The 14,142-nt window shown below is 51.0% G+C and overlaps 1 protein-coding gene across 1 annotated transcript in view; it reads left to right on the top strand.

Moving 5' to 3' along the window:
• Window positions 1-1,064: 1,064 nt before the first annotated feature.
• Window positions 1,065-14,142, top strand: part of LOC117888223 — a 29,263-nt gene continuing 16,185 nt past the window's right edge. Inside the window, exons 1-6 of the mRNA XM_034791453.1 lie at window positions 1,065-1,184; window positions 1,312-1,668; window positions 6,456-6,569; window positions 6,704-7,024; window positions 10,594-10,707; window positions 10,841-11,135. Coding sequence (XP_034647344.1) covers window positions 1,139-1,184; window positions 1,312-1,668; window positions 6,456-6,569; window positions 6,704-7,024; window positions 10,594-10,707; window positions 10,841-11,135 — 1,247 coding nt within the window. The 5' untranslated portion in view covers window positions 1,065-1,138. The remainder of the gene's footprint in view (window positions 1,185-1,311; window positions 1,669-6,455; window positions 6,570-6,703; window positions 7,025-10,593; window positions 10,708-10,840; window positions 11,136-14,142) is intronic.

Below are 14,142 nucleotides of genomic sequence, written 5' to 3'. Positions count from 1 at the left end.
CAGCCCTGACTTTGTGGCACCGGAGACAGTACAAATGCACTGGGCTGGGTTAGATTAGAGATGTCAACAGAACATCCCCTTTGCTTTTCTCTTGGGGCCCAGTCTGTGGTTTTATCGGCAAGACTGCCAGTAAAGATGCCACCCACATGCCCAGCTGCTTAATATTTCCAATAACTGGGCTATGTTTGTCATCTGAAATTAAGAGTTAGCCCTTGAATGGCACCCCAAAGCCACGAACAAGAGCTGATGAATTCTCCCCATGGCTCTGAGAGGTAAATAACTGAGTGTTAAAGTCCCCACTTCTGAAATGGGAAAACAGAGACTTCATTGGCCAAACCCACCCTGCTCTAGAACCCTGTAGCTCGGTGCAGTTACATCAGAGATACACACGGCCCAGGGAGATCATATGACGTGCCCAAGGCTGTGCAGTCAGTGCAGGAGCTGGGACTAGAGCGATGGAGTTCCTGGCTCCCAGGCCTGTCCCCACAGCACTAGCTCTCACTCCCTATTTTATTCCTTCCCCTGGGGCAGAGTAAATGCTGCTGAAGGTGGATACCTGCCCATCTCCCTGGTCTGGATGTGCTGGGAACGAGGCCCTGAGACTGACAAACATTTACTGTAATTTCCTCAGCCCTCTTCAGCCACGGACTTGAGGGCTCTCCACACACCCCACAGCAGCCAGAGAGCCCTGCAGACTCCACCTGCCTGCCCAGGCACTCCGAGAACCCCAGAGCAGAACCAAACGGTGGACACAGACAGGGAGCAGACCTAGGGAATAAGGGAACCACTCAGGCAAAAGTGAGTTATGCATCAAGGGAGCTGGAAAAATGTTTCTGACAAATAATTTATTCAGCTAAAGATGCAGTTTCGGTCGACCCAAAACTGATCACAGATTAGACACGAATAGTCAAATCTCATCTGGGATGTGGAAGCTTTATCTTATAGGGCTGTAGCTTGTCCCTCCTCCCGCACAGCCCCCTCCCTGTGATCGTCAGGGCCAATCAGATGAGAGCAGATGAACATAAAGGAGGAATTTAACAGCTCCTCCCCCAGGAGGCTCAATATAAGGAGCAGACAATGTCAGGCATTCTCAGCGGCTCTGGCTGGGTTTCCCCCAAGGGTCTGAAATCTCCTCACCATGCTCTGGGTTCCCCTCATTGTCCTACTGGGGACGTGGTGCACAGGTGAGAACAGGGGGAGCAGGTTAAATAAACAATAAAGTTACTGCTGAAGCCAATTGCACAACCCGTGTTACTAGCGACTGGAGACGGACAGGGAGGGTTTGACAGGTTTCTACCATATTTTTTCCAGGTTCCAGCTCGCAGACTGTGGTGACTCAGCCGCCCTCAGTGTCAGTGTCCCCAGGAAACACCGTGAAACTCTCCTGCACCATGAGCAGTGGGACCAGCATCAGTAGCTACACTGTGTATTGGTACCAGCAGAAACCTGGGAATTCTCCACAGTACCTGCTGTATTACTATTCGGATTCCAACAAAGGCCAGGGCTCTGGGGTCCCTGCTCGCTTCTCTGGTTCCAAAGACACATCCAGTAACACCGGCTATCTGACCATCTCTGGGACACTGGTAGAGGATGATGCTGATTATTACTGTGCTGTGTGGCACAGCAGGGCTCTTCCCGGTGACACAATCAGATGGGGAAGTGAGACAAAAACCTCCCCTCCCCCAGCCTGGGCCTTGTGGTGGTGTGTGTGTGTGTGGGGAGAGGCGGGGACGACAGACCCACACAGGCCCACACAGGCTGCAGTGTTTGGTCTCTGCCTGTAACACATCACACAACAGTTGTTCTTTGCAGTTAAGTCCATTTCCTCACTCAGGAGATGCACAGCACTCCCCTGATTCCTCCTCATGTTCCCTCTGCAGGGGGTCAGGTGGAACATCTCTGCCCTTCTCCCTCCTCCTCCTCTCTCTTTTCATGGGGAGGAGGGGAGGAGAACTCTTCCCAGCTCCCTCCGTGCACTGTGTGAATGGCCCTTCCCCGTCTCCCTCCTCCATCTCCTGGTGCAGGATGGGAACTCTCTGCTCAGACTGGCTAAGGGTCATCACCCCACCCGGCATGAGCAGGGGGAGCTACAGCTCCAGTTACACCCTCCGGAGACATCCCTACTCAGGGCCCTAGAGATCTTGCCAAGAGAACATAAGAACGGCCACACTGGGTCAGAGCAAAGGTCCATTTAGCCCAGGATCCTGTCTCCCTACAGTGACCAATGCCAGGTGCCCCAGAGGGAATGAACAGAACAGGGAATCATCAAGTGATCCATCCCCTGTCGCCCATTCCCCACTTCTAGCAAACAGAGGCTAGGGACACCAGCACACTGTATAGTCAGGATTATGTTTTCCAATGTGCATTACTTTGCATTTATCAACATTGAATTTCATCTGCCATTTTCTTGCCCAGTCACCCAGTTTACTGAGAGCCCTTTGTAACTGTTCACAATCAGCTTTAGACTAAATTATCCTAAGTAGATTTGTATCATCTGCAAACTTTGACACCTCACTGATTATCCCTTTTCCAGTTCAATTATGAATATGTTGAACACTGGTCCTACCTAGATCCTTATGGACTCCACTATTTGCCTCGCTCCACTCTGAAAATGGACCACTTTTTCCAATTCTTTCTTTCCTATCTTTTAAGCAGTTACTGATCCATGCAAGGATCTTCCCTCTTATCCCATGACTTACTTTGCTTAATAGTCTTTGGGGTGAGACCTTATCAAAGGCTTTCAGAAAGTCCAAGTACATTATATCCACTGGATCACCCTTGTCCACATGCTTGTTGACACTCTCAGAGAATTGTAATAGATTGGTGAATTCTAAGAGCTCTGCCCTTCCCCCACCACATTCTCTCTCTTTACTTGGGGAAGAGGGGACGACAACTTGTCCCAGCTCACTCCATGGACCGTGTGAACTGCTCAGTCCAGGTTCTCTCCTCCATTTCCTTGTGCAGGACAGGATCTCTCTACTGACTAAGGATCTCCAGCCCCTGCAGCCTCAGCACGGGCAGAGGAAGCTGCCACTCTGGTTACACCCTCATGAGACATCCCTATTCAGGGCCCCAGAGATCTTGCCACTCAGGAGATGCACAGCGCTCCCCTGATTCCTCCTCATGTTCCCTCTGCAGGGGGTCGGGTGGAACATCTCTGCCCTCCTCCCTACTCCTCCTCTCTCTTTTCGTGGGGAGGCGAACTCTTCCCAGCTCCCTCCAGGCACTGTCATCACCCCCTCCAGCATCAGCAGGGGGAGCTCCAGCTCCAGTTACACCCTCAGGAGACATCCCTACTCAGGGCCAAGAGAACATAAGAACGGCCACACTGGGTCAGAGCAAAGGTCCATCTAGCCCAGGATCCTGTCTCCCTACAGTGACCAATGCCAGGTGCCCCAGAGGGAATGAACAGAACAGGGAATCATCAAGTGATCCATCCCCTGTTGCCCATTTCCCGCTTCTAGCAAACAGAGGCTAGGGACACCAGGACCCTGTATAGTCGGGATTATGTTTTCCAATGTGCATTACTTTGCATTTATCAACATTGAATTTCATCTGCCATTTTCTTGCCCAGTCACCCAGTTTTGTGAGATCCCTTTGTAGCTCTTCACAGTCTGCTTTGGACTAACTTATCTTGAGTAGATTTGTATCATCTGCAAACTTTGACACCTCACTGATTACCCGTTTTCCAGATCAATTATGAATATGTTGAAGACTGGTCCTACCCAGATCCTTATGGACTCTGCTATTTGCCTCACTCCACTCTGAAAACTGACCATTTCTTCCTACTCTTTCTTTTCTATCTTTTAAGCAGTTACCAATACATGAGAGGACCTTCCCTCTTATCCCACGACTTACTTTGTTTAATAGCCTTTGGGGTGAGACCTTATCAAAGGCTTTCTGAAAGTCCAAGTACATTATATCCACTCGATCACCCTTGTCCTCATGCTTGTTGACACTCTCAGAGAATTGTAATAGATTGGTGAATTCTAAGAGCTCTGCCCTTCCCCCACCACATTCTCTCTCTTTACTTGGGGAAGAGGGGACGACAACTTGTCCAAGCTCACTCCATGGACCATGTGAACTGCTCAGTCCAGTCTCTCTCCTCCATTTCCTTGCGCAGGACAGGATCTCTCTACTGACTAAGGGTCTCCAGCCCCTGCAGCCTCAGGGTGGGCAGAGGAAGCTGCCACTCTGGTTACACCCTCATGAGACATCCCTATTCAGGGCCCCAGAGATCTTGCCAAGGGTCTGCCTCCGAGAGGGGGAAGGGAGATCCTGAGATTTCCAATGTAAGACACGCCCATGGGCCGGGTGATGGAGCAGGGCTGTTTCCTTAAATATTCACAGGGAAGCATCAGCCTACCCAGGAATGACATTCTGACTGATGTATGTGGGAATGACTGAAAGTCCGCTCAGAATGTACCTGCTAGGGCTGCTAACCCTCCAGGATTGCCCTAAAATCTCCAGGTTCAAAAGATTAATCTTTAATAAAGACTATATCATGTGATGAAACCTCCACGAATATGGCCAACCAAAATTGGCAACCCTAATACCGGGAGTGCACGTCACCGATCGACCCTCCCCTGGAGAGCTGGCCTGCACGGCCTCAGCATCAGCTACCGCTCACAAAACATTAGTGTCCCAGGAAGAGACAACAGTAGCAAACCAGCTAGGAGGAGGTGACTTCCCTAGCTTGGGTTGCATTAATCTTAATCTAGGCAAGTGCAATTTCTGAAATCCCTGGGTAATCCCTTCCAAAGATGTGACCAGGCTGATGATGTGATCAGTGAAGCCAGGACAGAAAAGAACACCCTCAAAAGGAACAACATGAATGCTGGAAACAACTGTACGTGATGTTCCTGCAGCTGTGAGAGACAGTGAATAGGGGCCGCTTTTTTGTGATGAGCTCAGCATGGAGGGTCTCTAGCTTTTGTGAAACTCCGATCAGAATAATCTTAGAAACAGCAGCACTGACCACCAGGGGGTGCTCTTCACCCTCACAGTATTGGAGCTCAGAGTCTGTACTAGGGCAGTGTAACACAAGTCGGGCTACACACTGCTGGGCTAGAGAGATCTCTAGGCTTTGGGGCTTTTTGTTCCCCAACAGCGCTCACATGATCTGGACAAGGGACCCTAGAGAACACTGTTTGGATCCCAACTTCCCAGCCACCCCCTCTCTGCTCCCTCGTCTTTGAGCCAGGAAGAGGGTAAATGCTGGAAGGGACTGGCTAGCGAGGTTACCTACAGCCCTGGAGTCAGGGACGGGATCATGGCAAATGCGATGCTGGCCACTAGGGGGCAATATTAATCTGTGGGAGCCGACCCCACTGCAGGGAGTGGCTGTGAGTGCTGGTGTGCACCAGCCCTGGATGTTGGGTGAGGTGCGTGTGCCACAGGCTCAGAGTCAGGGACTGTCAGTGCGCCCAGCACCAGACCCTTCCGGCTCCAGCCCACAAACACTCACAGTCTGTGGAATAACAAAGGACGCTGTGCGAGGGCTGCCAGGAATAAACGGGGCCATCACACTTGGCACGACGGCTGAAAGGTACAAAGAAAAGATGAACCAGCAGTTCCTCCCTTGGCCAGACCCGAGCAGGGCTGTGACCCGCTCAGTAGGGACCAGGTTGCAGTTCCCAGAGTGAGGAGCCAGGCCCAGCCAGACCCGTGGAATAGGGAGTTTGTGCGTCAAATCGGGACAGTCCTGCGAACCACGGGATTGATGTAAGGTCTGCGAATATCAACTGCCCTCATCCAGCCCCTGCTCCAAAACTAGCCCCAACACCAGCCCCCATCCAACAGCACCCACCCATCCAGCACCCACTCCGTAACCAACCCCAACACCAGTCCCCATCCAACAGTACACATCCATCCAGCAACCACCCCCTAACCTGTCCCAACACCCATCCAATAGCACCCTCCCATCCAGCACCCACTCCATAGCCAGCCCCAACACCAGCCCCAATCCAACAGCACCCACCCATCTAGCACCCCCTCCGTAACATGCCCCTACACCAGCCCCCATCCAAAGGCACCTACCCCATCCCACACCCCACTTATGATCACCCCAAAACGGGCAAGGATTTCTTCCTGCAATGACCAAAAATGGTGGCATGACTCTGAAAACAATTGTGGCCTGGGAGCATGAGAAGAAATCACAGTTTACTTTGAGGTCCCAGGCAGATAAAATTGGAGACTTCTAGGGAGAGGGGTCTGCATTTGACTTTCTGAGCAGACCAAACCCATTGGGAGCTCCTCACCTCTGGGGCAAGCTAGACGTTTTCCTTGCCAATGAAAAGCAAAGCAGTCCTTTCCTACACAGGTGTCTGAGGGGATTTATACAGAGAGACTATCCCCTGGGTCCCTGTGCTCTTGGGGAGTGAAAGGCAGCAGCAGCCAGTGAGCAGGGAGCAGATTTGCATGAAGGGGCCGTTCTCCAGCTCTGGGGATTTAAGAGAGAATCAGAGGGTTCCAGCCACAGACCCATTTGCCTCAGGAAGCCGAGCTCGTCTGGATTCCCACCATGGCCTGGGCCCCTCTGCTCCTTACGGTGCTCACTTACTGCTCAGGTATTATAAGCGGGAGAGTTTTTCTCCATCTCTTTATTCAGGGGATTTTCTCTTCCTCAGGTTCCTGCACGGCCTGTGGTGTGTTAGCTCTTGAAAAATTGATTTTATCCCCATGTTTTCTCCTCCTGTCTCAGGTTCTCTGGCCCAGTACGTGCTGACTCAGCCGCCTTCAGTGTCTGTGTCTCCAGGGCAAAATGCTCAACTCACCTGCTCAGGGAACAACATTGGGGGCAAGTACGTGCACTGGTACCAACAGAAACCTGGCAGCGCCCCGCTACTTGTTATATATGAGGATAGCAAGAGACCCTCTGGAATCCCCGATCGATTCTCTGGTGCCAACTCCGGTAACACGGCCACGTTAACCATCACTGGAGTCCAGGTACAGGACGAGGCTGATTATTACTGTCAGGTGTGGGACAGCAGCGCTGCTCACAGTGACACAGCCAGATGGGGAAGTGAGACACAAACCTCTTGTCATCAAAGGGGAACGTTTAATAGCATTCGTCCTGTGACAGCGTGAGGGGCCCTTTTCAGAGGTGGGGAAGCAGGTATCATATTTAATCTGCCCACAAATCCTTCCAGACAGAGCCTGGGACCACACTGCGTCTCCCTCATAACCCTTGTGAACAATCTCACCCCAATGCACAGAGCTCTAAAGGACAATTCAGAGAGCGATGGGATCTCGTCCCCATTCCCGTTAAAGGGACAAACTGGACTCACACCCAGTGCCTGGCTCCGTGACTCTTGGGATGAGATCAGAATCTCTGCCTTCGTTACAAGAAATTATAGCCAGTCCTCATGGGTTGTTAAGAAAAGCTTGAAGGATGACTGCAGTGTCCCTGATACCTGCCTGAGTCTGCAGAGAGCCTGAAACAATAGCTCCACGAGCTGTGACCCACCCCACTCATTTTAACCCTGAAAACCTGCTACTTGGTGTAGGTTCTCACCACCAGAGCATTCTGTGTATTGGGGCCCTGACTGATGCCATCTCAGCATAGCTCTTCTGGGGTGCTGGCCACCTGCAGAGTCCTGTGCTGGGGTGGGTAAAGTCTGTATCTTCCCTCCCCAGGCACAGGCTCCACCGCTATGCAGACAGGGCTCCATGCTCCAGTAAGTCGAGAGGCCCATTCTGCTCCCAGAGGAGCATTGGAAAGTCCCCCAGCAGACAGCTCTTGTGTGGCTCCTGCCTCGGACAAGCAGGCATTGCTACTGAGAACCCCAGGGGGGCCTGAGGAAAGGGAGAGGGGACACACCCCTGCCTCTCAGGCAGGTGGCCAGGTTTCTCAGCAGCCCATTAGTTGCTCTACTTCTGAATCAAATCCTCAGGGGAGTGGGGTGAATACGGCAGTGATGCCGTTACCAACTCTCCTGAGGGTTCTCACCATGCATCTGCCATACTGGAGCTGTGCAGAGCAGGGATCGAGCGCTCCGGGGGGGATCTCACCCCCAAAAGAGGGTTTGTTGGGAGTACCCACTGGGTGCAGCCTGGGGCATCGAAAGACAGAGACGCTCTCCCAGAATATTGTTATTATATCTGAACTCTATGGAGATTTACGGTTACTCGGCACTCTCGGTGTAGGGGCTCTAAAGTGGTGATGGTCAATTTCTACTCTGTCCGGCAAGGTTCAAAAGCGCAGGGTAAAGCGCCATGCAGGAGCCCGGGGTGGTTCTGCCTCCCTGCCCCTTCCCCCGGGGATGGGGTCTGTCTGTGTCTGACAGAGTTAGATTCATGTAGCCACAGCCAGATGGCTGCCCAGCTCTAGAATGTCTTAATCTTCATCCAGGGGGCTGCAGCTGCCTGAATAACTGACTTATCTCTGCCCCAGGTGACTAAGCCGGGGACCTGACCAGCCTGGTTAGTGTGGAGAAGGACATCCTTAAAGGAAGAGGGTGAATGCTGGAAGGGACTGGCTAGCGATGTTACCTACAGCCCTGGAGAGTCAGGGACAGGATCCTGGCAAGTGCGACGCTGGCCACTAGGGGGCAATAATAATCTGTGGGAGCCGACCCCACTGCAGGGAGTGGCTGTGAGTGCTGGTGTGCACCAGCTCTGGGTGCTGGATGAGGTGCGTGTGCCACACGCTCAGAGTCAGGGGGTGTCAGCGCCCAGCACCAGACGCCTCTGGCTCGAGCCCACAAACACTCACACTCTGAGGAATAACAAAGGACGCTGTGCGAGGGCTGCCAGGAATAAATGGGGCCATCACACTTGGCACGATGGCTGAAAGGTATAAAGAAAAGATGAACCAGCAGCTCCTCACTCATTCCCATGGGGCGGCCGGGCCAGACCTGAGCAGGGCTGTGACCCGATCACTAGGGGCCTGGTTGCAGTTCCCAGAGTGAGGAGCCAGGCCCAGCCAGACCCATGGAATAGGGAGTTTGTGCGTCAAATCGGGACAGTCCTGCGAACCAGGGGATTGATGTAAGGTCTGCAAATATTAACTGCCCTCATCCAGCTCCCGCTCCGAAACTAGCCCAATTCCAGTCCCCATCCAACAGCACCCACCCCATCCAGCTCTGACTCCGTACCCAGCCCCAACACCAGTCACCATGCAACAGCACCCACACCATCCAGCACCCGCTCCATAATGAGCCCTGTGATAAATGAAGTGTGTGTGGGGGGGGGGGTAGCTCCCTTTTATGGACACCCAACCAGCCAGTTAGTTATAAAATTCCTCTTAGTAGCTGCTCTCTACTTGCTTTACCTATAAAGGGTTAAAAAGTCTCACTGCTGTGCAACGGTAAAAAGAAGTGCATGTGCACCTGGGCAAAAGAGCCAATGGGAAGGCTGGAACTTTTTTAAATTGAGAAAAATCTCCCCCTTTGCTTGTCTGTTGTCATTCTCCTGGCTGGAGGGGAAACAGGGCAGCAGTTATGCTGTAATAAGCTTGGGGCCAGGTATGAAAAATCACCAGTATCATGCCTAGAATCTACTCATTTGAAACCCCAGATATGTAAGTAGATCAGGAAATGTCTAGAAAGACGTGATTAGGTTTATCTCTTTTATTTCTTTATGGCTTGTGGATTCCTCTGTGCTAACCCCATGTGCTTTTGTTTTGCTTGTAACCTTTAAGCTGGACCTCAAGAAAGCTATTCTTTGTGCTTAATCCTTGTAGTTGCTCCTTTAAAATCTAGCAATAGCCTGAGTTTCCAGATGTATTTTCTTTCTTTTTTTTAAATAAAATTTAGCTTTTTTAAGAACAGGATTGAATTTCTGTGTCTTAAGAGGTTGTGCACATGTTTTTTTCGTTAGCTGGTAGCAACGGTTGATTTCTTTTTCTTTTCTTTTCCTTTCTCAGCTGTTCCCCGGAGAGTGGGTGAAAGGGCTTGAGGGTACCAAACAGGAAGGAATTCCCCAGTGCTCCTTCCTGGGCTTTCAAAGGGGTTATTCACTTGGGTGGTGGCAGTATCTACCAATCCAAGGTCAGAGAAAAGCTGTAACCTTGGGAGTTTAATACAAGCCTGGAGTGCCAAGTATTAACTTTTAGAGTCTTTGTGGGCCCCCACCTTCTGCACTCAAAGTACCAGAGTGGGGAAATCAGGCTTGACAAGCCCCAACACCAGTCCCTATGCAAGAGCACCCACCCCATCCAGCACCCACTCCATAACTAGCCCCAACACCCCATCCAGCACCGCAGAAATGATCACCCCAAAACTGGCCAGCATTTCTTCCTGCACTGACTGAAAATGGTGGCATGGCTCTGAAAACAATTGTGGCCTGGGGGCATGAGAAGAAACCACAGTTTACTTTGAGGTCCCAGGAGACATCTAGGGAGAGGGGTCTGCACTTGACTTTCTGAGCAGACCAAACCCATTGGGAGCTCCTCACCTCTGGGACGAGCTAGACATTTTCCTTGCCAATGAAAAGCAAAGCAGTCCTTTCCTACATAGGTGTCTGAGGGGATTTATACAGAGAGACTCTCCCCTGGGTCCCTTTGCTCTTGGGGAGTGAAAGGCAGCAGTAGCCAGTGACCAGGGAGCTGATTTGCATGAAGGGGCCGTTCTCCAGCTCTGGGGGTTTAAGAGAGAATTGGAGGGTCCCGGCCACAGACCCGTTTGCCTCAGGAAGCCGAGCTTGTCTGGATTCCCACCATGGCCTGGGCCCCTCTGCTCCTCACGCTGCTCACGTACTGCTCAGGTATTATAAGCGGGGAGTTTTTCTCCATCTCTTTATTCAGGGGATTTTCTCTTCCTCAGGTTCCTGCATGGCCTGTGGTGTGTTAGATCACTAAATATTGATTTTATCCCCATGTTTTCTCTTCCTGTCACAGGTTCTCTGGCCCAGTACGTGCTGACTCAGCCGCCTTCAGTGTCTGTATCTCCAGGGCAAAATGCTCAACTCACCTGCTCAGGGAACAACATTGGGGGCAAGTACGTGTACTGGTACCAACAGAAACCTGGCAGCGCCCCGCTACTTGTTATATATGAGGATAGCAAGAGACCCTCCGGAATCCCCGATCGATTCTCTGGTGCCAACTCCGGTAACACGGCCACGTTAACCATCACTGGAGTCCAGATGCAGGACGAGGCTGATTATTACTGTCAGGTTTATGACAGCAGCGCTGCTCACAGTGACACAGCCAGATGGGGAAATGAAACACAAACCTCTAGTCATCAAAGGGGAACGTTTAATAGCATTCGTCTTGTGACAGCGTGAGGGGCCATTTCAGAGGTGGGGGAGCAGGTATCATATTTAATCTGCCCAGAAATTCTTCCAGGCAGAATTTGCATCTCCCTCATAACACTTGGAACAATCTCACCCAATGCACAGAGCTCTAACGTGGAAGGACAATTCAGAGAGTGATGGGATCTCGTCCCCATTCCTGTTACATGGACAGACTGGACTCGCACCCACTGCCAGGAGCAGATGAGCAATTGTAAGATCTATTCCTCAGTATGCTCAGTCCTGAGCCTCCCAAGGACGAGTGAAATGAGGATTTTCTCATTAACTATCACAAAACATGAGCTTTGAGCTCAATACTGGGGCACAGGCCAATGTGATGTCTATAAAGGTCAAACAACACATTACGGTCCAAACCACTTTGCACTTTGAGTACCCAGCTGAGAAGCTACTCCGGGGACCAGCTGCAAGTATGTGGTAAATGCAGTTTGGACTGTGAGCATTGGGGTAAGAAAGCGTTGCTGGGATTTCACTCGCAAGCCATACTGGGCTTACAGACTGTGACAAGTGCAAAGAGTCAATCTGGTAACAGAAGAACAAGAAGGTGACTGGGATACATTTAGCGAATATGAGGATGGATGTGCAGGGTTGGGGTGCGTCCCAGGTAAGCACACCTTAAAGGTGAATTCACAAGTACCACCTGCAATTTATGCACCTGGTAAGTTCCAGTGAAGTGAAAGAACTGCACCATATGGAACAGTTGTGAGTAATAACAAGAGTTGGAAGAACGTACAAAATGGGTCAATTCTATAGTAAGTGTAGCCAAATCAGGCTGAGATGAAATAAGAATGTGCTTGGATCTGAGAGATCTGAATAAAGCAATTCAAAGAGAACACTTTCAATTGCGTGCACCGGTTCATTCACCTGCACGTCCACCAATGTTATATATGCCATCATGTGCCAGCAATGCCCCTCTGCTATGTACATTGGCCAAACTGTACAGTCACTACGCAAGAGGATAAATGGACACAAGTCAGATATCAGGAATGGCAATATACAAAAACCTGTAGGAGAACACTTCAACCTCCCTGGCCACACAATAGCAGATGTAAAGGTAGCCATCTTACAGCAAAAAAACTTCAGGACCAGACTCCAAAGAGAAACTGCTGAGCTTCAGTTCATTTGCAAATTTGACACCATCAGATCAGGATTAAACAAAGACTGTGAATGGCTAGCCAACTCCAGAAGCAGTTTCTCCTCCCTTGGTGTTCACACTTCAACTGCTAGCAGAGCACCTCACCCTCCCTGATTGAACTAACCTCATTATCTCCAGACTGATTCTTGCCTGCATATTTGTACCTCCCCCTGGAAATTTCCATTACATGCGTCTGACGAAGTGGGTATTCACCCACGAAAGCTTATGCTCCAATACATCTGTTAGTCTTAGGCCTTGGCTACACTTGCGAGCCCCCAACGCTGTAACTCACTCCCCGTCCACACTGGCAAGGCATTTGCAGCGCTGTATCTCCGTGGTTGCAGCGCTGCATGTACTCCACGTCCCCGAGAGGAATAGCGTGTATTGCGCTGCCGCTGCAGCGCTGCGGTGCCAGTGTGGCCGCCCTATGCGCTGTGACTGGCCTCCAGAAGTATTCGGCAGTATCCCACAATGCCTGTTCTAGCCACTCTGGTCATCAGTTCAAACTCTACTGCCCTGGCCTCAGGTAACCAACCATGTGACCCACCCTTTACATTCCCCGGGAATTTTAAAAATCCCCTTCCTGTTTGCTCAGCCCAGCGTGGTGTGGAGTGCTAACAGCGAATCTTTCCGGGTGACCATGCCTCCACGCGCCAAGCAAGCCCCAGCATGGAGCAATGGCGAGTTGCTGGACCTCATCAGGGTTTGGGGGGAGGAAGCTGTACAGTCCCAGCTGCGCTCCAGCCATAGGAATTACGATACCTTCGGGAAGGTATCAAAGGACATGATGGAAAGGGGCCATGACCATGATGGAAAGGGGCGAGACAAGTCAGCATACGCCTCAGCAGTTCGGGCTCCATTTCCCGCAGACAGATCGCGCTGCACAGAAACCGTTGAAAGATGGCGCCAAAGGTGGACGGAAACAAAGGGATTTCTGGGATGCGAAGCGATGCATCACGGGGCATTGGGACAGGACCCAGAATGCCCCGCACCCACGCCCCCTTCCCACAACCCACGGCGCCAGAATGGGAAGAGGTGCTCTGTGGGATAGCTGCCCATAATGCACCACTCCCAATAGCGCTGCAATTGCCGCACAAGTGGCCACGACAGTGCGCTGGGCAGCTGTCAGTGTGGACAGACTGCAGCGCTTTCCCTACTCAGCTGTACGAAGTCAGGTTTAACTCACAGCGCTGTACAGCTGCAAGTGTAGCCAAGTCCTTAAAGGTGCCACAGGACTCTCTGTTGCTTTTTACAGATCCAGACTAACACGGCTACCCCTCTGATATTTGATCATTATATAATGAGGAACTAAGTGTGCAAGATGGATTTGTCTTTAAAAGTGATGGAATCATAGTACCGGCAAATCTCAGAAAAGAGATCTTGGCTATTATTCATGACGGTGATCTGGGAGCAGAGCTATGTAAAAGGAGAGTTCAACAGGCCGTCTATTGGCCAAGCATGTGCTGTCAAATTGAGGACATGGTACAGTCTTTGCACCACATATCAAACTTTCAGAAACAAAAATCAAAAGCAACCAGTGCTACCACATGAGGCCTGAAACAGATCTTAGCAGAAACTTGGCATGGACCTGTTGAGTTTCAAGGTGCAGATTATCTTATTCTGGCTGATTAATATTCAAATACTTAGAAGTCTGCTTGCTTAAGGATACCACAAGTGCATCTGTCATCAGACATCGCAAGTCTGTATTTGCAAGGCATGGCATACCTGAAGACCTCATTAATGACAACGGACCAGTT

This window comes from Trachemys scripta, chromosome 15 (genome assembly GCF_013100865.1).
Source record: "Trachemys scripta elegans isolate TJP31775 chromosome 15, CAS_Tse_1.0, whole genome shotgun sequence".
Lineage (NCBI taxonomy): Eukaryota > Metazoa > Chordata > Testudines > Emydidae > Trachemys > Trachemys scripta.
Note: the sequence above shows the minus strand (reverse complement) of the source record. Positions and strands in the feature narration are given on the sequence as shown.